Raw genomic sequence first — 26936 nt, 5'->3', positions numbered from 1 at the left:
ATGATGGACATGAGCTTCTTTCACTGAGCTGGATACAGGATACTCTAATTAACAGTTAACAATTACCTTGATAACAATAACAATGAGGGAATGTCTCGAGGCCATTTGCTGTGCCCTGAGGGGTCTGGGGTAAAAAGGAAGTTACAAGTTACCCAGACATCTTACAGATGTGTTATCTTAGAGGCAGGAAGACAAATGGGCTCAGGAAAGGAGATCTAAGTTGATCTTTGTCAGGTGAAATATGGGTCTAGGACAGGACTACCCACTGTAACCTGTTTGTAGTTGGATGTTTAATTTTCAAACCGTCTTTTGTGGTCATCTTAGGTCTCTGAGTTTGCAAGACTGCCACGCAGGCCTTCCCTGAGCTTGTCAGGTTAGCATGTGGCTCTTTTCTTTCACACGTTTAAGATAACATACTTTTGAAATGTCAGTAATTTTCTTTTTAAAAAATATATTTATTTTTATTGATTTCAGAAAGGGAGGGAGAGGGAGAGAGATCGAAACATTAATGATGAGAATCACTGATTGACTGCCTCCTCCACACCCGACTGGGGATTGAGCTCACAACACGGGCCTGTGCCCTGACCAGGAATGGAACTGTGACCTCCTGGCTCATAGGTTGAAGTTCAACCACTGAGCCACACTGGCTGGGCTATGACTAGGTTTTGCCATGGGAAGCATCAGTATATATGAAAGACAAAAATTAAAGAGACCCCCTCCTTCCCAGGAAATAGAAAACAAATATATCTAGATGTTTAGGTTTCCAGATCAATCCACAGAGATATTTTCAAAAAGTAGTTAAGCTATAGTGCTCCCTAATGAATCAAATGAATACAGATGACTGTGATTCATGGAAAACAGCATTTCTAGTGGATTTTTCCTGCTATTCCACCAGGAGGGCGAGTTGAGCCCCCATCACCCAGTGCTCCTGCCAGGCAGTGGAGACAGTGCCGCCCTTTGCTTCCAACCAATAAGGAAGCATCCCAGCCCTCGCTTGGCTCAGCGATAGAACTGGCTCTCAGATTGAAGGGTGCTAGGTTCGATTCCAGTTGGAATCGCAATCCCCAACCAGGGCCATGTGGGAGGCAACCAACTGATGTGTCTCTTTCACATGGATGTTTCTCCGTCTCTCCCCCTCCCTTCCACTCTCTCTAAAAAGGGAGTTAATGGGAAAATATCCTCCAGTGAGGGTTAACAACAACACAAACTTAAAAAAAAAAAAAAAGTATTCCAATTTGCAGATTTGTAGAGAAGGAAGGAGAGAATTAGGCTGCAGCTGGTAGCAGCTGATGGTGAGGAAGCTAAAGGGCGGAGGGGGTGGGGTGGCTTAAGGAGTCTGGATAAGTGCTCATACATTGGGCAGTTAAGATGGAAGTTTGGCCGGGACCGGTTTGGCTCGGTGGGTAGAGCGTTGGTCTGCGGACTTAAAGGTCCCAGGTTCGATTCCGGTCAAGGGCATGTACCTTGGTTGCGGGCACATCCCCAGTAGGGAGTGTGCAGGAGGCAGCTGATGGGTGTTTCTCTCTCATTGATGTTTCTAATTATCTATCCCTCTGTATTAAAAAAATCAATAAAATATAAAACAAAAAAGATGGAAGTTTGAAGAATTCCCAGATTATATAAAGAAACAGAAAATTTCTTTGATTCATTAGGGAGCTACAACTGGAGTAAAAAAAAGGTTACTACTTACAAACACACACAGCGTCTTTTCTATTTTTGTTGATAATCCTCACCCAAAGATATTTTTTCCATTGATTTTTTTTTCCCCTCAAAGAGTGAAAGGGAAGGAGGGAAGGAGTGTGCATGTGTTGAGCGGAGAAACATCAGCCATTGGTTGCCTCCCCACGTGCCCTCACCAGCCAGGCATACAGGGCTCCACTGGCAACCCAGATAGGTGCCCTTGACCAGGAATCAAACCTGAGACCCTTTGGTGCTTGTGCTGACACTCCAACCAGTAACCCACACCGGCCAGGGACACACACACACACACACACACACACACACACACAGCATCTTTCCAGCAACCTTTTGCAACATTACTTTAGATCAGTTTGATTAAATCATAACTAGCCTGGCCAGTGTGACTCAGTGGTTAGAGTGTTGGCCCAGCACCAGCACCCATGGGTCTTTGGCTTATTCCTGGCCAAGGGCATGTATCAGATTTAACCAGTTGACATTTCTCTTTCCCCTTGACCCCCCTCTAATCGCTGAAAAGCAAGGGAAAAACTCCTCTGGTGAAGATTAACAACAAAAATAGTGCAGTAGGCTTGGGGGGGAGCAGACGGGGGTGACGCTTGAGGAAGTCAATGTGGGGAGAAGGGGGGTATTCATAATACTTTCAACAATAAAGACAAATTAAAAGAGAAAAAACCAGCTGGATGTCCTTGGCTTGGTGTTTTGATGGTGTGTGTGTGTGTGTGTGTGTGTGTGATGCCAATTGAACAAGATGTTCAAAAGCAAGACTCCTTCCCTTCGGTAACAGGCCCCTCCCGCTTGCACGCTGGTTTTCTGTGCTGTGGATACAGGGTGGGCAGGCAGAAGAGGGTCCGGGGGGATGAATGGTGGCAGGAGACTTGACTTTGGGTGAGCACACAATACCCAGGTGACTATTATAGATTACACACTTGGAACTACTTATTGGTATTAACCAATATCCCCCGCACAAATTCAATTTAAAAAATACACGTGGGTGGGCCTGTCCGGCGGCTCTGCTGGTGGAGCATCCTCCTGTTCTGAACCCCAGGCGCCAGGAGGCAATTCATTGATGTTTCTCTCTCCCTTCCTCTCTCTAAAAATCAATGAAAACACATCCTCGGGTAAGGATTTAGCAAAAAAAAGACACGTGGCTGTAGCAACAAGTCCTTTCAGTGGGTTGTAAGCCCCTTACTTTTGCTTTACTTTTTAAAACATATTTTATTCGTTTCAGAGAGGAAGGGAGAGATAGAAACATCAATGATGAGAGACAATCATTGACCGGCCGCCTCCTGCATGCCTCCCAATGGGGATCGAGCCTGTAACCCAGGCATGCGCGCTTGACTGGAATCGAACCCGGGACCCTTCAGTCCACAGGCCCACACTCTATCCACTGGGCCAAACTAGCTAGGGCCTTACATTTGCTTTAATGTCCCTCACATTTTCATTTCAGGCACCTAGCAAGGGGTCCTGATGTCCAAAAGGATGAACAAGGAAAAAAGCCAAAATAAATGTCCAGTGACCATCTTTCAAACAGAAGGGGGGGAATGCACAGTTGAGTTGGAATGGGGGACAAGATAAGCAAGTGGGTGAATTATGTGCACAGCAAATAACCTGAAGTTTAGAGGAGCTGGAACTGGGCCTGGGTCCCCCCAACTCTCCCACCTCACTGGGTGATTCCCGCCTGTTAGCTTAAGACTGGCCCCCTGCCGACTAGCTGCGCCATGATGATGTTCAATATACACGTATATTTTATTGTTCTCAGAGAGGATGGGGAGGGAGGGAGATCAATGATGAGAGAGAATCATTGGTCAGCTGCCCCCCCCCCCTTCTCCCCCTCCTGGGGATCCAGTGGAACCAGGGCATGAGCCCTGGCTGGGAATTGAACCTGGACCTTCTGGTTCCTGGGTCCACAGCCACCTGGCCACGGTGTTAAAGAGAACTGAACATCCCGCAGGCTCCTCCCTGGCAGACTCACCATCGCATTTATTTTAAAATCCGGGGAGGGCCTGCGGCTGCAGGGACTGAGGCTAACCCTGGGCCTAGGCCACAAAGAGCTGAAGCCAGAAAGGAGAAGGCAGAGAGGAGGGAGGGAGAGGCTGGGGCCAGGCCCCGAAGGAAGAGTGAGAGGGAAGCCCGAAAGGCCTTCAAGACAAATTCTATAGCAAAACATTTGTTCCTTTCTCTGGCGGGAGGCTGGCCCCAGGCAAAGGGGAGGGAGAGACTGGGGGAGAACTGGGACGCAGAGGACCCGCCAGGCCTTTCTTCCCCACCCTTTCGCTCCCCCCGCCCCGCCCCCACCACACCCCACCCCACCCCGCCCAGCTCCTTCCCTCCCCCGCCCAGCACGTTCCCTCTTCCAGTTTAAGAACTGCCAGTTCCGGAAGGTGTGAGGGGCTGGGAGGAGCGGGTAAGGGGAGAAAAATAAGATAATCTGTAATACTCCCGACAATAAAAAATGTATTTAAAATAATAAAATATGGGGGAAGAGCTGCCTATTTACCTGATTGCTTTTCTTTTCGAAATTTAGATGTCCCCACCCCCAGCTATTCCTTGTAGAGTAAACTTGATGTCAAAACGATATCGCACGACCTCTTTTCTGCTTCCCGTTTTACAAATGAGCAGGGAAGAGCCATGAGGGCCGACGCCGTCCTCCGCAGCCGCCGCGGGCGGCGGGGACCCGCGAGCGGCCCCAGCGCCGCGTCCGTCAGCGCCAAGGGCCAATCAGAGTCGCCTTGGCCCGCACATACCCACCCTCCTTAAGAAACGCCGGAAGTTTCCGCTCGGAAACCAACCAGCTAGCGCGCCACCGCCCCGCACCCCCTCCCTGGCCGATTCAGCTGGGCGGCGGGGGGCGGGGGCGGGACCCCACAGAGAGGGCGGCGCCAGCACCCCCACTTCCGAGGCCGCTGCCTCCTCTGCGGACGCGCCCCGCCCCTCGGGCCCAGAAGCGTCTGGAGAGTTCTGGGAGGGCGGCGCCCAGGGCGCTGATTGGCCAGAGGGAGCCTGGGGGCCGGGCGCGCCGGGAAGCCCCTGGAACCTTCCCGACCCGCCGCCCCGCCGAGCCCGGGGATTGGGCGAGCGCGGGCGGGGGGCGGGGCTCGTGGGGGTTATAAGTGCAGCGCCCGCCCCAGGGAGCAGCGAGTCCGCCACGACCTGCCCGCCCCGCGCACTTCCCGCCGGTGGTCGCCGCCCGCCTTCCGCAGCCCCGCAGCTCCGAGGACCGGCCTCCGCAGCCCGCGGCAGCCTCCCGCTTCGGAAGAGACCGCGCTTCCCGTTCCCGTTCCCGTTCCCGTTCCCGGCCGGGACCGCCGCTTCCAGGAAAGGCCGAGCCCCAGCGCGGCGAGAGAGCAGGGCGCCGGCATGGCTAAAACCACGGCCATCGGCATCGACCTGGGCACCACGTACTCGTGCGTGGGGGTGTTCCAGCACGGCAAGGTGGAGATCATCGCCAACGACCAGGGCAACCGCACCACGCCCAGCTACGTGGCCTTCACCGACACCGAGCGCCTCATCGGGGACGCGGCCAAGAACCAGGTGGCGCTGAACCCGCAGAACACGGTGTTCGACGCCAAGCGGCTGATCGGCCGCAAGTTCGGCGACGCGGTGGTGCAGTCGGACATGAAGCACTGGCCGTTCCAGGTGATCAGCGACGGCGACAAGCCCAAGGTGCAGGTGAGCTACAAGGGGGAGACCAAGGCCTTCTTCCCCGAGGAGATCTCGTCCATGGTGCTGACCAAGATGAAGGAGATCGCCGAGGCGTACCTGGGCTACGCGGTGACCAACGCGGTGATCACCGTGCCGGCCTACTTCAACGACTCGCAGCGCCAGGCCACCAAGGACGCGGGGGTGATCGCGGGGCTGAACGTGCTGCGGATCATCAACGAGCCCACGGCGGCCGCCATCGCCTACGGCCTGGACCGCACGGGCAAGGGGGAGCGCAACGTGCTCATCTTCGACCTGGGCGGGGGCACGTTCGACGTGTCCATCCTGACGATCGACGACGGCATCTTCGAGGTGAAGGCCACTGCCGGCGACACCCACCTGGGCGGCGAGGACTTTGACAACAGGCTGGTGAACCACTTCGTGGAGGAGTTCAAGCGGAAGCACAAGAAGGACATCAGCCAGAACAAGCGGGCCGTGCGGCGGCTGCGCACCGCCTGCGAGCGGGCCAAGAGGACCCTGTCGTCCAGCACGCAGGCCAGCCTGGAGATCGACTCGCTGTTCGAGGGCATCGACTTCTACACGTCCATCACCAGGGCGCGGTTCGAGGAGCTGTGCTCGGACCTGTTCCGGGGCACGCTGGAGCCCGTGGAGAAGGCGCTGCGCGACGCCAAGCTGGACAAGGCCCAGATCCACTGACCTGGTGCTGGTGGGGGGCTCCACCCGCATCCCCAAGGTGCAGAAGCTGCTGCAGGACTTCTTCAACGGGCGCGACCTCAACAAGAGCATCAACCCCGACGAGGCGGTGGCCTACGGGGCGGCCGTGCAGGCGGCCATCCTGATGGGGGACAAGTCCGAGAACGTGCAGGACCTGCTGCTGCTGGACGTGGCGCCCCTGTCGCTGGGGCTGGAGACGGCCGGGGGCGTGATGACTGCCCTCATCAAGCGCAACTCCACCATCCCCACCAAGCAGACGCAGATCTTCACCACCTACTCGGACAACCAGCCGGGCGTGCTGATCCAGGTGTTCGAGGGCGAGAGGGCCATGACGAGGGACAACAACCTGCTGGGGCGCTTCGAGCTCAGCGGCATCCCACCGGCCCCCAGGGGCGTGCCCCAGATCGAGGTGACCTTTGACATCGACGCCAATGGCATCCTGAATGTCACGGCCATGGACAAGAGCACCGGCAAGGCCAACAAGATCACCATCACCAACGACAAGGGCCGCCTGAGCAAGGAAGACATCGAGCGCATGGTACAGGAGGCCGAGAGGTACAAGGCCGAGGACGAGGTGCAGCGCGAGAGGGTGGCCGCCAAGAACGCCCTGGAGTCCTACGCCTTCAACATGAAGAGCGCCGTGGAGGACGAGGGCCTCAAGGGCAAGATCAGCGAGGCGGACAAGAAGAAGGTGCTGGACAAGTGCCAGGAGGTCATCTCCTGGCTGGACGCCAACACGCTGGCGGAGAAGGAGGAGTTCGAGCACAAGAGGAAGGAGCTGGAGCAGGTGTGTAACCCCATCATCAGCGGACTGTACCAGGGCGCGGGGGCCCCCGGGGCTGCTGGCTTTGGGGCTCAGGCCCCCAAAGGGGCTTCCGGCTCTGGCCCCACCATTGAGGAGGTGGATTAGGGGGCCCCACCTTATTTTTTTTCATTCTTTTCTCTAAGGGACCTAAGGACCTTGCTGTTGCCCTATGTGTGTATTTTTGTTTTTTTAACTTTTAGTTCAATCTAAAGTCAGATGAACATGTTTAACTTGCTTGTTTGTTCTTGATATAACCAATGTGTCCTCTAGAATTCTTGGCATGTAATGTGATTGGGTTCTCTAGGGTGTCTTTTCTCTCTTAAATGAATCGACACTGCCACCCTCTGTCTTATTTTTTTTTTTTTTTGGAAGTGGGGACTTTGTAAACAGATCAAAAGTCATGTTTTTCTTTTTTATAATTTGTAAGTTAAGGATGAAAAATAAAATGTTAGTAATTGTGCCTGGTTTTGTTTGGGAAGTTAATGGACTCTTCTGAAATACCTGCATTCCATAGCCGGTCAGAGGGAGGGCTTCTGAAGAAAGGTGCACACGTTCAAAGCCAGGGCTCTGGCTATTCGGTGGGGATTTAATTCCAGGTGGTAAATGACTCGGTATCAGAAAACAAGTCCTAGGTGGCCATTGGATTGGGGTGGGACTTGTTATAGGGAAAGTAGGGGCTGGAGCAGCCGAAGGGGTTTGGGTAGAGAGGCTGGTGCGGGTTAAAGGCCGAGAGCAGGGGCTATGGGTCCTCACTTGCACTCGTGTGGGCAGAGCTTTTCAGTGCCCACTTCTGACCTGTGAGTCTCCCAATCTTTGTTACACAGTAAACACATTTACATTTGAGGGAGGACAAACCAAGCAAAAATGAGGTGCAGGTTTACACTCTGGTTCTGTAAACCCAGCTGGAGGTCATATGCAATTATCTATCCCCTCAGTTCCGGCTGCCTCCTTTTGTCTTGTCCAGCTGGCCTCTCTCCGCAGTTCTAAGGGCATTCTGAGCAGCAATGTGCTGAAGCGTTTGGGGGCGGGGCCCCAGAGGATGGGGTGGGCACTATCCCAGGTTCTTTGTCTCCCCAGTAACCCCGCCCCCACCACCCTCTACAGGTCAGGCACCCTAAAGCTCTTTTGTAGGTGAGCATGTGAGGGTGCCGCTGCAATCACATCCAGGACAAAATGGGCACAAGTGATGTTTGGGTGCCGGGCTACTTCCAAACCGCCCGGACACTTGGCACTGGGCTGTTCGAGTCTGGTTCTGAGCAGTGTTTTTGTCCCTGTTTTTACAATCGGTTCCCCTTTGTCCTTCTTATGGACAATCTCAAAGGAATAGCAATTTAAAGTAATAGCAAGTTTAATACCCAAAGGAGAGAGAAAAGCTGTTAGAGCTGGGGAGAAGGAAAATGGGCTTTCCTCCCACCAAGTCCCCCCCTCTCCGGGGGGGGGGGCGGTTGGGGGGGGTTTTCTCCCTGCCTGGCAGAGTTAGTTCTGAACACTGCCTCCCCCTGAGTCCCAGCCTGCTTCCTGCCAGAAACAGCCCGGAATACCTGCTCTGAAGTCAAACAAAATTAAAACTCCACGTTCAATAAATTGCCCTCTGGGGAAACCAAACATCTTAGAAATGACAACGTTCAGGAAGCCCTTGGCAAAAGCTTGTAGAGGAAAGGAGTCTTGAGTTCTTTTGGTAACGGCCAATTCTCAAAGGCCTGTTTTAGTCACAGATAGGTAAAGTATAATATAGCCTATGATAATAGAATATACGAAGAGCAATATAGGGAATAAATCTTAGCTTCAAGCCATTCAAGTTCTGGTTCTTTAAGCTAGTGGTATTAAAATCATTCGGGCCGGGCCAGTATGGACCAGTGGTTGAGCATTGACCTATGAACCAGGAAGTCGCAGTTCCATTCCGGTCAAGGGCACAGGCTGTGTTGCAGGCTAGATCCCCAGTGTGGGGCATGTAGGAGGCAGTCAGTTGATTCTCATCATAGATGTTTCTGTGTCTCTTCTCCCTTCCTCTCTGAAATCAATAAAAATATATTTTTAGAGGGAATAGGGAAACAATGAGGGAGAAAAAGGAGGGAACCTCAGTACTTCATGTGAGGTTTGAGCTCTCAAGTTGCCATAGTAACCAATCTAGAGAGATAGTGAGCAATTTGAGGGGATATCAAGGCACAAAGATTTGCAGCCTTTATTAACCATAGAGAAAAGGGATCAATGGGACTCTTCCCCTTTCCACATGGGAGTCTGTGCTTGTTTCTCAATAAATTTCCACCTTTTGCTACACCCCCCAAAATATATGTGTGTGTGTGTGTGTGTGTGTGTGTGTGTGTATTTGGGAAGGCTAGAAAAAAACTTATGCCCCTGGCTGGTGTTGCTGGATAGTTAGAATGACAGCCTGCACACCAAAGGGTCTTGGGTTCAATTCCTAGTCAAGGGGAAGTACCTGGGCTGCAGGTTCGATTCCCAGCCCTATCAGAGTGTGTTCAGGAGGCAACAAGTCAGATGTTTCTGATGTTTTTCTCTCACATCAATGTTTCTCTCTCTGTCCCTCCCACTCTCTCTAAAAATTATTGGAAAAAATAACCTCAGATGAGGATTAATGACAAAACAAAACCAAAAATATATGGCTCTAACCAGTTTGGCTCAGTGGATATGGCATCTCCCTGCGGACTTAAGGGTCCCAGGTTCGATTCTGGTCAAGGGCATGTACCTTGGTTGTGGCACATACCCAATGGGGGCGTGCAGGAGGCAGCTGATTGGTGTTTCTCTCTCATCAATGTTTCTAACTCTCCTCTCCCTTTCTCTCTGTAAAAAAATAAAATATATATTAAAAAATACACACACACACATACACACACACACACACACACACACACGTGCCAGGCCTTCTCCCAAGTCGATTCTGAATCTCTGAGTGGGCAAAGTAAGGCATTGTACAGAGTTCAAGTTGCTGAGGTGTTTCTAATGTGCAACCGAAGTTGAGAAAACCCTGCACCAAGGTTCCCCTGGAGGGTGTTTTTCGGGAGGTGGGGAGCAGGAAGCGCCTGTGCTGCCAGGAGCCCCAGTGGTGGCAGGGCTCATTGCTGTCAGTGAGCCTGAAGGCGGGAAAGGCAGTGAGGTTAGGAAATCTCTAGTAACTGTGATAGAGCGGAAAAGAGAATTCTTGAGGCTAGGCCAATTAAGTTCAATTAACTCTTTAGGGAAGTGAATATAAGCTGTTGTCTACTTGTGCACATGACACATCTTGAAATTTCAAGCAAAATCACCTTGGAACATCAGCCACAGGTGGAAATGTAGTGAATACCACAGGATTCTTGGAAGAGATTTTTTTTTTTAATTTTATTTCTATTTATTTTTATTTTTGGAGGAAGGAAGAGGGAGAGAGATAAAAACATAGATGAGAGAAATCATTGATTGGCGGCCTGGCCTGCTGGAAGAGATTTTTTTTTTTTTTTTTTTTTTAATATATTTTATTGATTTTTGTACAGAGAGGAAGGGAGAGAGATAGAGAGTTAGAAACATCGATGAGAGAGAGTCATCGATCAGCTGCCTCTTGCACACCCCCCACCGGGGATATGCCCGCAACCAAGGCACATGCCCTTGACCGGAATCGAACCCGGGTCCCTTCAGTCCCCAAGCCGACGCTCTATCCATTGAGCCAAACCGGTCCCGGCTGGAAGAGATTTTTTGATGGAAGCCTGGAACCTTGGGAGAAGGTAGGGCAGATAATTTCAGAAGAAAGTGAAGGGTATTTTCTGCATCCACAATTGCATTCTTCCAAGCTTTACTGTATGCTAACTGTGCCTGAATCATGTGACTCCAAAAGGAGACTGATTTTGTATGCTTCAGAAGTTCAAGTCACCTTGTTATATGTGGCTTTTGCTCAAAATGTTAGCAGACAGGCCCTGGCGAGGTGGCTCAGTTGGTTAGAGCATCATCCCGGTGAGCCAGGTTTCAGGTTTGATGCCCAGTCAGGGCACATGCAAGAATCAACCAATGAATGCATAACTAGGTGGAACAACAGTCGATGTTTCCCTCTCTCTCAAACCAATTAAAAAAAAAATGTTACCAGAAGGGACCTGGGCCCAGGGTGGTTCTGCCTGGGCCCTCTGGTGGTGTGTGGAGTCTTGATTTCCTGTAGGAAAATTTTCACATGCATCCAGCCGGGCCTGTGGTACAAAGGAAGGCCTTTCGAAGAACAATAGGAGTGAGAAAGTCAGAGAAAAGTGGGCTTTAAAGACGGGTTCAGGAGGTTAGCCTGGGACGAGCTGCCACTGCCCATTGCTCCGCTGGTGGACAGTCTTGTGGTTTTCTTTAGACTTTAGGAGAAAAACAGCAAAGATTCAAGTCATGGCATGCTCTAGTGAGAGCATAGTGGCTCCTTTGTCTTGAGGCTTTTATCTTTGGGTGACAGGAATTCTAGGGGAGATCTCAGGCGAGGGTCTCAACAGAATATTCATTAGCCTTTCAGGTATGTCCTAAATATGTTGATTGTCAAAATGTGTGTAGAGAGGGGCCAGGGTTCCTTTCTGATTAGTATATATATATATATATATATATATATAATATATATATATATATATATATATTTTATTGATATTTTGCAGAGAGGAAGGGAGAGAGAGATAGAGAGCTAGAAACATCAATGAGAGAGAAATATCGACCAGCTGCCTCTTGCACACCCCCTACTGGGGATGTGCCCACAACCAATGTACATGCCCTTGACCGGAATCCAACCTGGGATCTTTCAGTCTGCAGACCGACGCTCTACCACTGAGCCAAACCAGTTTCGGCCCTTTCTGATTAGTTTTATCTTTTACTAGAGGCCCAGTGCACGGATTTGTGCACCAGTGGGGTCCCTTAGTGAGGCCTGCGGGGATTGGGCCAAAACCGGCAGTCCAACAGTCCAAAGCTGCCTGATGCTTCTGCTTGCCACTCCTGCTCATCCTGGCCCCGCTGTACCTGCCACTGCCGCTGCTCGGTAGGCTCCCTGCTGCTCTGCTGCAGTCTCCGGGGGTGTGCTGGCCAGGATGCAGTGGCCAGCCGCAAGCTGGGCCTCTGGGTTGCAGTGGCCAGCTGTGAGCCCTGTGTCTGATGTCTGTCAGTCAACTGAGCAGTGGTCCTGCTGTGGGAGTACACTGACGCCCAGGGGTAGCTCCTCCGTTGAGCATCTGCCCCCTGGTGGTCAGTGTGCATCATAGTGACCAGTCGAACAGTTGCTTAGGCATTTATATATGTGTATATAATTATTTTTAAAATAATTATTTAGGTTTTTTTTTTTTATTTCAGAGAGGGAGAGGGAGAGATGGAAACATCAATGATGAGAGAGAATCATAGATCAGCTGCCTCCTGCATGCCCCACACTAGGGATCAAGCTTGCAACTCAGGCATGTGTCCTTGACCAGAATCGAACCTAGGATCCTTCAGTCTGCAGGCTGATGCTCTATCCACTGAGCCAAACTGGGCAGGGCATGATTAGTTTTATTTTTAAAGAACATTATTGAAGAGGGATGGAACCAAGGCTGGTCTGTCCTGGACAGTCTGGAATGTGTAAACCATTTGCTCCTGTGTTCTTGGTTAGGGAAGATAAAACCTTATGTTTGCCCCGCTGGTGTGGCCCAGTGGTTGAACTTCTACTCTGGAACCAGGAGGCCATAGTTTGATTCCTGGTCAGGGCACAAGCCTGGGTTTCAGGCTTGATCCTCAGTAAGGTGCGTGCAGGATTAATGATTCTCTCATCATTGATGTTTCTGTCTCACTCCTGCTCCCTTCCTCTCTTCGAAGTCAATAAAAACATATCTTTTTTTAAAAAAAATATATTTTTATTGATTTCAGAGAGGGAGAGGGAGAGAGACTAGTAATATTAATGATAAGAGAGAATCGTTGAACGGCTGCCTCCTGCCCACCCCATACTCGGGATCAAGCCTGAAACCTGAGTATGTGCCCTTGACCAGAATCAAAGCCGGGACTCTTCAGTTCGCAGGCTGACACTCTATCAACTGAGCCCAACCTGCTAGGGCAATAAAGATATATTTTTAAAAATTGGTGGGAGAATAGTGCCTGGCTGTTGCCACCCACCCCAACTGGTTTGCTTCCCACGCTACCTTCCACACGGTGCTGTCAGAGTCTCTGAACGCCTCCACCGATTTGGGCCGACGCCCATGCTCAGAGTGGGACATGCAAAAGGGGCTGGGGCCGAGTTGCTTCCTGGAAGTTCTGGAGGTCGGTTACACCACAATGTGAATATACTTAACACTGCTGAAGCGGACACTTAAAAAAGTTAGAATGGTTTTATTTTCATTTTATTTTTTTAAATATATTTTATTGATTTTTTACAGAGAGGGAGAGAGAGAGAGAGCTAGAAACATCGATGAGAGAGAAACATGGACCAGCTGACTCTTGCACACTCCCTACCGGGGATGTGCCCACAACCAAGGTACATGCCCTTGACCGGAATCCAACCTGGGACCTTTCAGTCCGCAGACCGACGCTCTACCACAGAGCCAAACCGGCTTCGGCAAAAGTTAGAATGGTTTTAAAAAAGATCGAATTTTGTGTTTTATTTTTTGCTAATCCTCATTCGAGGATACTTTCCCATTGATTTTGAGAGAGTGGAAGGGAGAGGCGTTAGGTCCACGCCAAGAGACGTGAGTTTAAGAGCTGGCATCACCTCCCTCCCCGCCGCGGAGCCGTGGGGGTCAGCCCGAAGGGGCTGTGTTCTCTGACACAGGGCTGGGTCAGGGCTGCCCAGCAGCGGGGAGCTGCCTGAACCTCGGAAGAGAAAAGGATGTCTGGGGGGTGCATAGCTCAGGCAGAGGGGGCGCCCCAGGCGGCTGGGGGGTGCATCTGATCTGCAGGGGCAGGCTGTTTGCTCCAAGCTATGGGAAAAAACTTAAACTATAGATTTCAGGAAACACGTCCAAGCAGGAGGGGCCAGGGGTAGTGCATCCTCACAAGGGGGCCAGGGGCAGACAGAGAAACATCACATCGCTCCCCCGCGAGCGGGGACCAGGTCGGAGCCTGCGCCGCCCTAGGCCCGAGTCCAACCCGGACCTTCCCAGCGCAGGCTGACACCTGCAGACCGGCCAGGGCTCGAATTACGTGTTTTAAACATGCGCAGTCTGTTACAGCCAATTGTGGCAGGAAGGTTTAAAGAAGAAAAAGACATGACAGTAGTGTGCCTGACAGGTCTGTGGGCTCCAGTGGGGCTGCTCATTCAGAGTTGGCAGCTCGTACCGGGGTCACAGTCCCTGAGAGGGCGCGGGCCCCAAACCGGACCTGGTGGGGACCAGGAGGCGGGAGTCCGCGGCCCTCCCGGCGGCCCCCGCGGCCCAGGCCCCCCTGAGCGTTCGCTGCGCGCGCACGCGGCGGCGTGGGCTGCCTCCCGCCTGGCCAGTCAGGGCACCTATTTTTTGTTTATCAAAATTCACAAAATATCTCTGAATATTTGCCCGGGAGAGAGTGAAACATTCACTGATGGCCTCTCTCACTTTATTTTATTTTTGTTTGGATGAACAATGGGGAGGTGTCGCCGGTGGAAGCAGGCATCTAAGAGGACGGCTACGGCCGCCAGGCCCCTGCCTCACGCCGCTATAAATAGCCGGGCCTCGGCGCCGCGGGTCTCTTTGTCCGGGGAATCGTTCCATGGCGTCTGTTTGCGAGGTGCCGTGGCGACCTGCCCCCAGAGTAGGGGGTGGTGGCGGTGCGGCGCCCCCATCTCTGCAGGGCTCCCCGGCAGGTACTACGGGGCCGTGCTGGGGAGGGTCCGCAGTCTCGGGCTGAGCAGGATGAATCGCCGTCACGGACTAGAGCTTCTGATGTGTGCGTGACCCACTGCTGGGAACGGACCCAGTCCGGGCATGGGGACTCGACCAGAGTCGTCCGGCTTTCGCCGCGTCCTTGGTTTCCCTATAGGCCCCAGATTCCCGCAGGCGGGCCCACCGCGCCTTGAGGGTAAGTGGGTGTGCGAGACGGGATGGCTGCGGTCGCCCGGGTTAGGACGGGGATGATGACTCCAGGTGACTCTGAGTGTGTCTCTGACGCCATCACCGCAGCGCGCTGACCTCCTCCCCCCAGGGCTGCCTGGGAAGAAGTTGGTGGCCAGCAACCCTTATTCACCACTTAATTCCTGTTTCATTTCTCCATCAGGGGCTTAAGGTGTCCACCGGTGTCATCCTTAAGGAACGGTGAGTGGTAGCTGTGAGAGCGCCCTAGCTTCCGCTCAGACCCTCTTCGCATGGAGCTCTACGGAGCCTGCTGCCATCTAGTGAGCAAAGCAGCAGTGTATCCATTTCATTTCATTTCATTTGGCGATTTTCCACGGGACACTTTTTGGCTTACATTTCTTTTGTGATGATTGCTTTTGAGAAATCTGTAACTCCCTATATTTTATTTCTTTTCCTACTCCCAAGTCCCCTACATTCTGTGCAGTTGTAATGTCATTTCCCGCTTCTTTCCTTTGCAATCCCTGTGTCTTTGAATGTACTAGGTCCCTTCCCAGAGTGGCTTTCCCTGATCCAGGTCTCCCTGAATTGGGAATGATGATTTCTCAGACTAGAGTCTCTGACGCTGGTTCTGAAGTGAAAAATTAAGTTCTGACTCGTTTGGGGAACTCTGGATATTTGGGTCTCTGAGAAGAGCGCCTGGGTGGGTCCTACCTCTGTCCTCATGGCGGCCCTGTTTCCATCTTCCTAGCATGTGTTCTGGAAGCCCAGCCCGGCGCGCCCTTTCATAGATGACTGCTGACCTGGTGGACTGAGCCTGCTGGAGGGCTGGGATGCCCAGGTGATGGGTGGTTCCTGCCACTTCAGGCTATGACAAGAGCCAGGGGCCTTCTCTCTGGCTACTATGGTGAGTCTGCTGGTTTTTCTTGAAACCCCGGAGTGGTGGTGATGACCTGGTTGGACTAGAGTCTCTGAGCATTTCTCTGAGGATCTTTGAAACCATCTGATCCACTCATACCATCTCCCTTTTCCACCCTGTGGCAGCTTCCCTGCCAGCCCAGCTGCTAGATGTTTTTGATGGCAGTTGCCTGTATGGTTCTAATACATGCTCTTTTTATGACATTTCAGGGTTTTGCTCACTCAAAGGATGCTATCTGGCGTTGGGCAGATCCCAGGAACTCCCATCTCTCCTGAATTAGCCAGTGTGAGCAGCTGTCAACTTGCCGGAGGAAAATAACTGCCTAGAAATTTGGGAACAAATATCAGTAGCTTTCACTTGTTTAAATAGGTATACTGTATGGCTTTTTCAAAACGATTCCAATAAAACATATTAAAGCAAATGAAGTGGATTCTTTGGTCTCAGTGATGGTTCCAAAAAGACTTCAGGATGTGAAAGGTGTAACTACCAGTGAGGCAGTACCACCGTTCACATCTAGCTCTACCTTTTTATAGGTATGTATTATATGTACAAAAACTAAAATCACATTGTGCTATACATTAAAATTGATGTTAAGGATTTCTAGATTGGCCACCATCGAATTCTAATGTACTAGATGCTATTAATAAACTTGGGGTTTTTGTGATAATACTGACAGCTGCCTAACAGGTTGTCTAGATGTATTTTAAAAGAATATTTGGCTCAGTGTATAGAGGCTCAGCCTGGGGACTGAAGGGTTCCGTGTTCTATTCTGGCTAAGGGTACATGTCCTGGTCGTGGGCTTTTGATCCCCAGTAGGGGGTGTGCAGGAGACAGCTGATCAATGATTTGCATCAATATTTCTCCCTTTCTGAAATAAAAATTAAAAGAATATACTGATGGTTGCAGGGCATGGCGAGTTTAATAAGTCATAGTTTTACAGGATTATTAAAATGGATAGGGTTGGTAGTGATGGTGGTCATTACTCTGGGTGGTAATTTTTAACTGAGGAGTTGATATCTTTCCATGATTTTTAGAGGAGACTAGAGAGGAGTGTGGAGAGAAGAAACATGTATTTGTGCCTTCCTCAGGCAACCTGGGTGGGGATCCTGCCATCTGGGTAATTGCCCTGATCTGGACCCCGTGGTGTGCAGGCTGATGTATTAACCACTGTGGCACAGGGCAGGACTCCAGATGGTAATTTTAAAATATATTTCAGAGAAGGGAGAGACACAGCAATGATCTCATGCCCCCTGCTAGGGATCTAGCCCACAGCCTGGGCATGGGCCTGACCACTGAGCCCCGGGGGCTGTGCTTGGCTCCTGTTTTTTTTGTTTTTAAATATATTTTATTGATTTTATACAGAGAGGAAGGGAGAGATAGAAACATCGATGAGTCATCGATCAGCTGCCTCTTGCACATCCCCTACTGGGGATGTGCCCGCAACCAAGGTACATGCCCTTGACCGGAATCGAACCCGGGACCCTTCAGTCCCCAAGCCAAAACGCTCTTATCCATTGAGCCAAACCGGTCCCGGCAGCTCCTGTTTTTAACAAATTTTATCCAAACATTTCCACATTCGTCCCCACACATAAACTGATCAAAGATCTTTTCCATACTTTATTTTTCTTAGCACTTTTGCTAGTTTTTCTTGAAATTGCCCTTTTACTCCTAGAGGGCAAGGTCACCAGCTCCCATTTGCTATTCTCTGATTAAGGCTTTTCCTGTGCCTTCAGCCTTAGGCCCCAAATTTCATATTATCCCCGTTTAGAAAGAACTTGTTTTCTGGAAGGTGGATTAAAGTATGTGTATGTAATTAAAATCCTTCACTTGGCTCCCTAATGTCCTCAGAGCAAGAACCGAACTAATCTGCCAGTAAGGTTACTTTCACAGGGGATTGGAACGGGTGGTGGTGGGGTAGAAGAATTGGGTTTTCCCCCCATGGACTTTGGAGTCATGACCATTAAATATCACAATAGAAGGTCCCAAGCTATTCTATTTGGGTCTCAGGCCTCATTGTGTATATCTTAGCCACCATGGAATTGGTACAGAGGTCTATACTTCTTGCATGCTTCATTTCATTGAATCACTAAAAAGGAGCTTTGTCCATTTTACAGCCAAGAAAAGGAAGGCTCCCTGATGTTAAATAATTTAAGCCCAGGGATTAGAAGTACCAGGATTCAAATTCCATTGTCCCCGCTGTACCCAACCATCACCCAGCTGCTTTTTCCAATCAGAGGAAACCAGCTAAATTGTGGCTTTATCGTTCCTTACCTGACTTGAAAAGGTTTTGTATTGACTTTTTAGAGGAAGGGAGAAAGAAACATCTACCATGTGAGTGAAACATTGGCTCGGCTGCCCCCTGCATGCCCCTACTAAAGACGGAGCCTGCAACCCAGGCGTGTGCCCTGACCAGACTGGCAATTCTTTGGTTCATGGGAGGATGGCCAACCAAGTGAGCCACACTGGCCATGGCCCCTGGCTGTTCTTAATGCTTTTATTCTATATCCTTGATACAATATTTAGGTTTATGTCTTGAGTTATGGGTTAATTCTAGTTCGGTTGCAGCTGTTTTTCGTAAGCCCATTTTTCTTTTTCATTTTGTTGGTTAATCCTCACCTGATAATTTTCCGTTGAGTTTTAAAGAGTGGTAGGGAGAGAGAGACACATGGATTGGTTACCTCCTGCATGCACCCGACCAGGGCTGGGGAACCTGTAACCAAGGTTGCCTTGTTCAGACTCTAACCCGGACCCTTCAGCCCATAGGCCAGTGATCCAAACCGGCTCGGGCTTAAGCACTTTCAGGGTGACCATCACACAGGAAGTTAAGATTCTGGTGTCAGACTAAACACTTGACTGTAATTTTGGCTAAATTTACTTACCTGTTCACAATTTCCTCATTTGTAAAGAGATAAAACAGCCGAAACCTGAAAGGTCCCAGGTTTGATTTTCGTCAAGGGCATGTACCTTGGTTGCGGGCACATCTTCAGTAGGGGGTGTGTAAGAGGCAGCTGGTTGATGTTTCTCATTGACGTTTTTAGCTCTCTATCTCTCCCTTCCTCTCTGTAAGAAAAATCAAAAGTATAATAAAAAAAAAAGGAATAAAACAGTACCTACCCTTACAGAGTTGTTAAAAGTATGTAAATAAATGCACTTAAAACAGTGCCTGGCACACAGCAAACCATGTTAGGTATGAGCCACAGTCCTATTTCAAATAGCTTGTTAACAGCCTAGTTGGCATCTTGGCCTTCAGTAGCCCCTGGCTGCCATCTCTGATGCCAGCTTCCTGTCTCCACGCTGTTGGTTCCGTTGCCCTGCTTTCTATGAGTTGATTTGTAAAGACCTCCACCCCAAGACCCTCTTTCTCATCCCACCAGGTTCTGGGAGTCTCCCCTAGCTCTCCTGGCAGTTACTCTGAGCAGAGACTGGCCTAGCTCAGCCACCCAGACAGCAAACCTGGGCCTGGCCGCCTGTCTCATCACAGGAATACTCACCAGTGCCCACCCCTCCACCCTGCAGTTTGCTCCCGCCAGGACCCTGGCAGCCTGCTGGGCTCCTTGCACACTGAATCCAACTTATTTGCAAGTCATGCTGGCACTGCTTTGAAAACACCCAGGTTAGACCACTTCTCAGACCTCCTGCTACTCCACTCTGCTGGAGCCACCATGGACTCACCTGGGTGGCCCACATGACCCCAACAGCTCCTATGGGGCTGGCTGCCACCCGGGACCCCTGGTGGTCCATCTGCACAATAGCCCGAGGGGTTCTTCCAAATCATGCCGGGTCTTGTGCCAAGAATCCTAGTGAGAGCCAATCTCCACAGGGACCATCCACCAAGCCTCCTGGTCTACTCTGACCTCTGACTTCCTCCTCCACTGAGCACAGAGCCGGGAGCTGGCAGCTGCTCCTGTCTGGGTCCAGGGAGTGGTCTTCCTCAGCGAGGGTCAGCCTTGGTCTGTGGGGCAGATCCAAACTTGCGCCAAGGAAGTTTGTGAATGTCATTTACTAGGTGTTTCGGTCGATGCGGATTTTGTAATCAAAGAAAACAATTCCAAGAGAAACATCAAAAGTGCTTTATTCAAATAACGTCCATTGCTCCCATATCTTTCAGGTAATATATGGGTACCATCCCAATAGAAATTTACTTTTTTAAAAATATATATTTTACTGATTTTTTTAATTTATTTTTTTACAGAGAGGAAGAGAGAGGAATAGAAAGTTAGACACATCGATCAGCTACCTCCTGCACACCCCTACTGGGGATGTGCCCACAACAAGGTACATGACCTTGATCAGAATCAAACCCAGGACTCTTCAGTCTACAGGCCGACGCTCTATCTACTGAGCCAAACCGGTTACAGCAGAAGTTTCCTTGTTTTTCCATTCAGAGACCCAATTTTCCACTTTGTACGTTTTGAAGTGCTGTTCAGAAAGTGCATGTTCCATCGATCGGAACAAGTGGTCCTCTGAAGGAGCAAGGTCTGGTGAATAGAGTGGGTGGGTTAATACTTCCAGGCAAGATCTTTTCACGTGTCTTTTTTTAAAAAAGATTTTTTATTAAATTTTTACAGAGAGGAAGGGAGAGGGATAGTTAGAAACATTAATGAGAAAGAAACATCAATCAGCTGCCTCCTGTACACCCCCTACTGGGGATGTGCCCGCAACCAAGGTACATGCCCCTGACCGGAATCAAACCTTGAGTCTGCAGACCGATGCTCCATCCACTGAGCCAAACCGGTTTTGGCTTAATGTGTCTTTAACTGGTTTTGAAGTGTGTGATGGTGCATCATCATGAAGCAAAATTACTTTGCCGTGTCTTCTGGCACATTCTGGTCATTTCACAATGAAAGCATGCTTCAAATTGATTATTTGTTGTTGGTAGCGATCAGTATTAACGGTTTCACCTGGTTTTAGAAGTTCATAATACACCACACCTTTCTGATCCCACACCAAACGCAGAGCATTGTCTACTTTCCGAAGCAATTTGGCCTTGCCCTGGTTGACTTGGATCAACCCATGATTTTGTGCGTTTGGGATTCTCAAATCCACTTTTCACCAGTCACAATTCTATGCAAAAAAAGACTTGCTTTCACGCCGTTGAAGCAACATTTTACTGATGACTTTTCAGTTTTCCATTTGTCTTTCCTCCAGTTGATGTGGCACCCACTTTCCTTTCTTTAAAATCTTTCCCATTGCTTGTAAAGGATCGGAAATTGCTGAGCCACGTTGAATCTTTCTGCAAGTTGTTTTTGAATTTGACACCCATCTTCATCCAATAATGCTTGTAATTGTTGTTTTTCAAATTTTTTCAGTTGACCTGGATGTTCTTTGTCTTTCAAATGAAACTCATCACTTTTAAAGCGTTTAAGCCAGCGTTCACAAGTATCTTGAATTGGAGCATGTTCACCGTACGCAATGAGGTGCCCTGTGGCAGTGTGTGACTGACACCAGCCGGGGTTGGTCCCAACGGGAGAGATGGGCAGCCCACAGAAGGATAATGAGTCTGTGATGCTTAAAAACATTTACAGTGGAGCAGTATGTTAGAGAAGTACAGTAAAGGCAGGAACACGTGTAGTGGTTCCCGGGCTGTGACACGGTAAGGGGTGACAGGGAGACCAATGCAGTCACGGAGGTGTACTTGGAACTCCATGGGAGCTCATGGCAATATTGTTCATGTTTTGGTGTCTGAACTATTCAATCATTTTATTTTATTTTATTTTATTTTAAATCAATCTTTATTGTTCATATTATTACAAAGGTTCCTCATTTCTTCCCCCCTCCACCAGGTTCCCACCCCACCCTCCCCATCCCCCATTGTCCTCATCCATAGGTGCACAGTTTATGTTCAGTCTCTTCCTCCCTCCCTTTCCCCGATAGTAAATCCCTTTTCAGATAGTAAATCAGTTACTTAGCATTTTCTCATATCAATAATACCTCCACATGCCCAATGATACACTTCACACAAAAGACATTTCCAAATAGGTCAACCAGCCTCATCGAGGCCCCACCCAAGGCACTCACAGATCAACACCCCAGCGCTATACTAACTCAACACATCCAGATCTAAGCCTTCATCACTTGATTCAGCAGACCCTCAAGTTCCCGCAAAAGTTTCCAGCCATGTCTGAGAGGCAGCCGTGGGGCAGGGGCAGGTGAGGAGCGAGCTGTTCCAGGCCTGGCTGCTCCGGGCCTGGCCTCTGTTGCTCTGGTTCGTTCTACAACCAGCTGCTCCGGGTCTGGTCACTGCTGCTCCCGACCTAGTTGCTCTGGACTTGGCTGCTACTGCTCCAGGCCTGGCCGCTCCTAGCCTGGCAGCCGCTGCTCCGGGCCTGGCCACTCCCAGCCTGGCAGCCGCTGCTCCGGGCCTGGCCTCACCTGACCCGGTTGCTCTGGGCCCGGCTGCTCCGGGCCCAGCCGCTCCGAGCTTGGCCACTCCCGACCTGTATGCTCTGGGCTTGGCTACTGCTGTTCTGGGCCTGGCTGCTCCCAACCTGGCTTCTCCGGGCCCGGCCACTTTGGGTCTGGGTGTTCCTGGACTGGCCACCCTGGGCTTGGCCGCCTCCGCCTCAGGCCTGGCTGTCATTGCCCCAGGTCTGGCTGCTCCAGTGCTGGCTGTTGATGCTCTGGTTCTGGCTGCTGCTGCTCTGGGGCCTGGCCGTTGCTGCTCCGGGCCCGGCTGCCACTGCCTTGTGCCTGGCCACTCTAGGCCTGGCCGCCGCTGTTCCAACATTCTGACCTTTTTCAAAAAACAAAAAAAACAAAAAAACGTATTTATGTTGCAATGTTGGCTGGTGAGTTGAGTTCTGACTTAGTCTTTGATTTTTCAAGATTTTCTTTGTGTTCTTTCTTAAGTAATTTTACTATCTTTTGCTCTCACTTGATTTCTTCACATTGAGAACTTCTTTGGTTTCTTCCTCCTTGTCCTGGGAGCTCAGCAGGTTGGCCTGTGGCACCCCTTTGTTCTCTGCGGGCTCCTGCGCTGCTTCAGCCTGTTGCCGGGGTCGGCGCCGCCCAGGAAGCAGCCCCCGGCCTTGGCTCCGTTGCCCATGCTCAGCAGTCAAAGGCTCAGGGGCACCCCTCCCCCCGGGGTCCCCGTCGCCCGGCTCCTTGCTGGTGCCCAGCTGGCCGGTGTCCGGCAGGGGCTCCTGCTCCTCGTCGCGTTCCTCCAGTCTGGAGCTTTTTTTTCTCCTTCTCACTGGGGGAGTCTAGGATCAGAGTCAACAGACTGTCCTCTGCGCGCAGTGTGCGCGACTCTGGGGGCTCCGCTTTTCGCCGCTCCCCTGGGATTCCGCCTCACAGCCCAGTCTCCCCCTGCCTGAGCCTGGGTCCCCAGGGTCTGGCCCAGGACTGGGGTTCAGAGCAGTCAAAACTGGGGCCCAACACGGCCGGGGCTCCTGTTTCCTTCCCTCCAGGGCAATCCCGCATCAGAGTCAACATTTCTTCCCTTGGAAGCAATGTGCGCGACTCCGGGGGGCTTGGCCTTTCGCCGCTCTCCCAGGACTCCGCCTCACAGCCCTGTCTCCCTCTGCTTGAGCTTGGGTCCCCAGGGATTGGCCTAGGACTGGGGTTCAGAGCAGTCCAGCCTGAGGCTCAGCGCCACCGGAGGCTTTGTTTCTTATGGCTAGGGTAATCCAGCATCAGAGTCAACATTCAGTCCTCTGCGCGCAATATGCGCGCGATTCCAGGGGCCTTGCTTTTCGCTGCTCCCCTGGGATTCCTCCTCACAGCCCCATCTCCCATTGCAAGAGCCTGGGTCCCCAGGGTCTGGCTCATAACTGGGGCTCAGCGCTGCCGGTTCGGGGGTTCAGCCCAGGCTGGGGGTTTTATTTCCTTCTTGCTAGGGAATGCCAGGCAGCACCCAGCCCTCTCCTCCTCTCCGGCTGCGACCTCTCCGCTCGCGCGCAGCATGTCTCCGTACCTTAGGCTTTTTTCAGCTCCTCTGATTTTCCTTCTGGTTTTCTCTTTCCTTCTTGTTGTAGAATTTTCAGTCAGTTGACTACCTGTAGCTCTGGGCGATGTCCACTCTACATTTTAGTTGTATTCCATTGAAATTGTGTGCTGCTGCGGTTAGGTGTCTACCCGAGCAGCCATCTTCAATCCTCCCAATCTTTTTATTTTAGAGCAAGACATTGATTTGTTATTCTACTTATTTATGCATTCATAGGTTGATTTTTAAAATATATATTTTTATTGATTTTAAGGGAGAGAGAAACATTAATGTGACAGCGAAACACTGACAGGCTGCCTCCTGCCCACCCCCTGCCAGGGATCCAGCCACAACTCTGGCAAGTGCTGCCCTGCTAGCAGCTAGGGAATCAAACCAGCAACCTTTTAGTGCTCAGAGGGATGCCCAACTAACTGAGCCATTTTTGGCTGGCTATTGCCTGGCCAGTTATATATACTAGTATATTTCAGAGCGGGAGTGGGAGAGAGATAGAAACATAAGTGATGAGAGAGAATCATTGACTGGCTTGCACCCCAACCCCTCCCAACTAGGGATCAAGCCTCAAACCCAGTCAAGTGCCCTGATGGGGAATCTAACCATGATGTCCTGGTTCATAGGTCCACACTCAACCTCTGAGCCATGCCAACCAGGCCATTGGTTGATTCTTGTATGTGCCCTGATGAGGGATCGAACCTACAACTTTAGCATATTGGGACAATCAATTCTCTAACCAACTGAAGTACCCAGCCATATTTTATATATATATATATATATATATATATATATATATATATATATATATTTAATTTAGAGAGAAAGAAAATCAGTGATGAGAGAGAATAATTGATTGGCTGCCTCTTGCACACCCCTATTGAGAATTGAGCCTGCAACCCAGGCATGTGCCCTGGCTTGGAATCAAACCGGTCCCTCTTGGTTCATAGGTCGATGCTCAACCACGGAGCCACACCAGCCAGGCTGAACTATTTCTTTCTTTCTTTTTTTTTTTTTTTTTAAATATATTTTATTGATTTTTCACAGAAAGGAAGGGAGAGAGATAGAGAGCTAGAAACGTTGATGAGAGAGTAACATTGACCAGCTGCCTCTTGCACACCCCCTACCGGGGATGTGCCCGCAACCAATGTACATGCCCTTGACCGGAATTGAACCTGGGACCTTTCAGTCCGCAGACCGACGCTCTACCGCTGAGCCAAACCGGTTTCGGCTGAACTATTTCTTAATAACTTAAAAACATGGTTGGGAACCTGTGAATCTGAAAGGGCTAAACAAAGCCCAAAGCTTAGCCACCCCACAGGGACACTGCCCAGCGCCAGAGCTGGAGCTCCCTGGAAGACAGCTGTTTCCAAGGTGAGCCAGAATTCAGGCCCACAGGGACAAGTCAGCAGGCGCAGTAACAGGTGATAAGAAACCTCAGAGAACAGAACTCTTACAGGCTGAAGATAGTCTGATATAAAGGGAAGAATTTAATCCATGAGACAGATTTGAAAAAGAAGCAAGTGAAGCAAATAGAAATTGTAGAATTGAAATAAATACATAACACAATAAGTATTATTGTGCCTCTATCTTATCTAAAAAAAAAAGCCATATGCAAATTAACCATCTGCTACATCTATAAGCCACACCACTAGCCAATCAGGAGTGGGTATGCAAATTGACCAAACAAAGATGGCTGCCTCCATGGAATGAGCAGGAGGCTTGGGTTTCCCCAACAATGGAGGAAGCCAAGCTTTCCACACAGCCTGGCCACCGCAGGCCTCCACTTAAGGCTACAAAGTTTCAATTATAGAAGATAAATAAATCCCAGATACCAGTGCCAACACTTGAGTCACTGGGTGACCCACCCACCACAGGCCCCTTGCCCAGGCCACCCCACACCCCAAGGGAACCCCCACCCTGATTCAGGACACCCTCCAGGGCAAACCAGCTGGCCCCCTCCCAAGCACCAGGCCTCTATCCCAGTGTTTTTCAACCTTTTTTGGGCAAAGGCACACTTGTTTCATGAAAAAAATCACAAGGCACACCACCATTAGAAAATGTTAAAAAATTTAACTCTGTGCCTATATTGACTATATATAAAGTAATTCTCTTGAATAGGAATCAAATAAACACAAAGAAAGTATTTTATAATTACTTTATTATGAAATATTAAGTAAACAAAATAGTGAAAAATTATAAAATTCTTGTCTTGTCTGCACCTACGGCACACCAGGCAACATCTCGCGGCACACTAGTGTGCCGTGGAACAGCGGTTGAAAAACGCTGCTCTATCCTACCTAATAAAAGAGTAATATGAAAATTGACCATTACGAAAAAGATAGTCTTTGGGGAAGAATCCAAGATGGCTGCACAAGTAAACATCTAGCCACAGCCGCACACAACAATTTCAATAAAATACAACTAAAATATGAAATGGACATTACCCAGAACTACAGGAAAGTCGACTGACTGGAAATTCTACAACGAGAAGCAAGGAGAAAACCAGAAGGAAGAGCGGAGGAGCTTGAAAAGCCTAAGGTACAGAGACACGTGGCGCGCAAAGAGGACGGAGCCGGAGAGGAGGGAGGCTGAGTGCCTGGCTGGCGTTCCCTAGCGGGAAGGAGATAAAAGCTCCGGACTATGCCGAACCCCAGACCCGACAGCACTGAACCCCAGTTCTAGGCCAGACCCGGGGGACCCAGGCTCAAACAGAGGGAGCCGGGGCTGTGAGGCAGAATCCCAGGGGAGCGGTGAAAGGCAGAGCCCCTGTAGGCGGGCACATTACAGGCAGAGGACGGACTGTTGACTCTGCTGCTAGATTGCCCTGGTGGGAAGGAGACCAAGGCTCCGGACTGTGCTGGGCCCCAGTTCCAACTCCTCTGAACCCCAGTTCTAGGCCAGACCCCAGGGACCCAGGCTCATACAGAGGGATCTGGGCTGTAAGGCAGAACCCCGGGGGAACAGCGAAAGGAGGTCCCAGAGGTGCACACGGTTGGCTGTGCCATGGGATTGCCCTGGTGGGAAGGAGACAAAAGCTCCAGACTGCTCTGAACGCCACCCCCAACTGCACTTCCAACTGAACTGAACCCCAGTTCCGGGCTCATTGAGGGAAAGCCTAGACTGTTTGGTAGCAGGCGAAAATTGAGAGCGCCTTTCTCTCAGAGGTGCTTGCAACTTGTACTGAAGGACCCTGGGGATTACTGAGACTCAGGAGCCCCATAAGGCGGGGCTGACGGAAGCCAAGGCTGTGGGCTCCACCCTGAAACC

The 26936-nt window shown here is 50.4% G+C and overlaps 1 protein-coding gene, 1 long non-coding RNA gene and 2 other non-coding genes across 5 annotated transcripts in view; all 4 read left to right on the top strand.

Annotated features, from left to right (window-relative positions):
- The window catches only part of LOC118705544 (heat shock 70 kDa protein 1), a 34835-nt gene extending 27501 nt beyond the window's left edge, over positions 1-7334 (top strand). The window contains 2 exon segments of the mRNA XM_036414397.2: positions 4893-6051; positions 6053-7334. Of these exon segments, the coding sequence (XP_036270290.1) occupies positions 5056-6051; positions 6053-6982 (1926 nt within the window). The 5' untranslated portion in view covers positions 4893-5055 and the 3' untranslated portion in view covers positions 6983-7334.
- Positions 7335-14483: 7149 nt separating this feature from the next.
- LOC118705897 lies at positions 14484-16154 on the top strand. 2 transcript variants are annotated; one of them, XR_006740053.1, is made up of 4 exons: positions 14484-14824; positions 15020-15064; positions 15566-15721; positions 15943-16154. It is a non-coding gene; the product is annotated as an uncharacterized LOC118705897 (long non-coding RNA). The 2 variants fall into 2 exon arrangements; XR_004983843.2 differs by having other exon boundaries at positions 14485-14824; positions 15020-15057.
- LOC118706223 lies at positions 14873-14935 on the top strand. Its single transcript, XR_004983947.1, has one exon. It is a non-coding gene; the product is annotated as a small nucleolar RNA SNORD48 (small nucleolar RNA).
- On the top strand, positions 15405-15472 carry LOC118706220. Its single transcript, XR_004983944.1, has one exon. It is a non-coding gene; the product is annotated as a small nucleolar RNA SNORD52 (small nucleolar RNA).
- Positions 16155-26936: the final 10782 nt, after the last annotated feature.

Source organism: Pipistrellus kuhlii, unplaced genomic scaffold (genome assembly GCF_014108245.1).
Source record: "Pipistrellus kuhlii isolate mPipKuh1 unplaced genomic scaffold, mPipKuh1.p scaffold_m20_p_5, whole genome shotgun sequence".
NCBI classification, from domain to species: domain Eukaryota; kingdom Metazoa; phylum Chordata; class Mammalia; order Chiroptera; family Vespertilionidae; genus Pipistrellus; species Pipistrellus kuhlii.
Note: the sequence above shows the minus strand (reverse complement) of the source record. Positions and strands in the feature narration are given on the sequence as shown.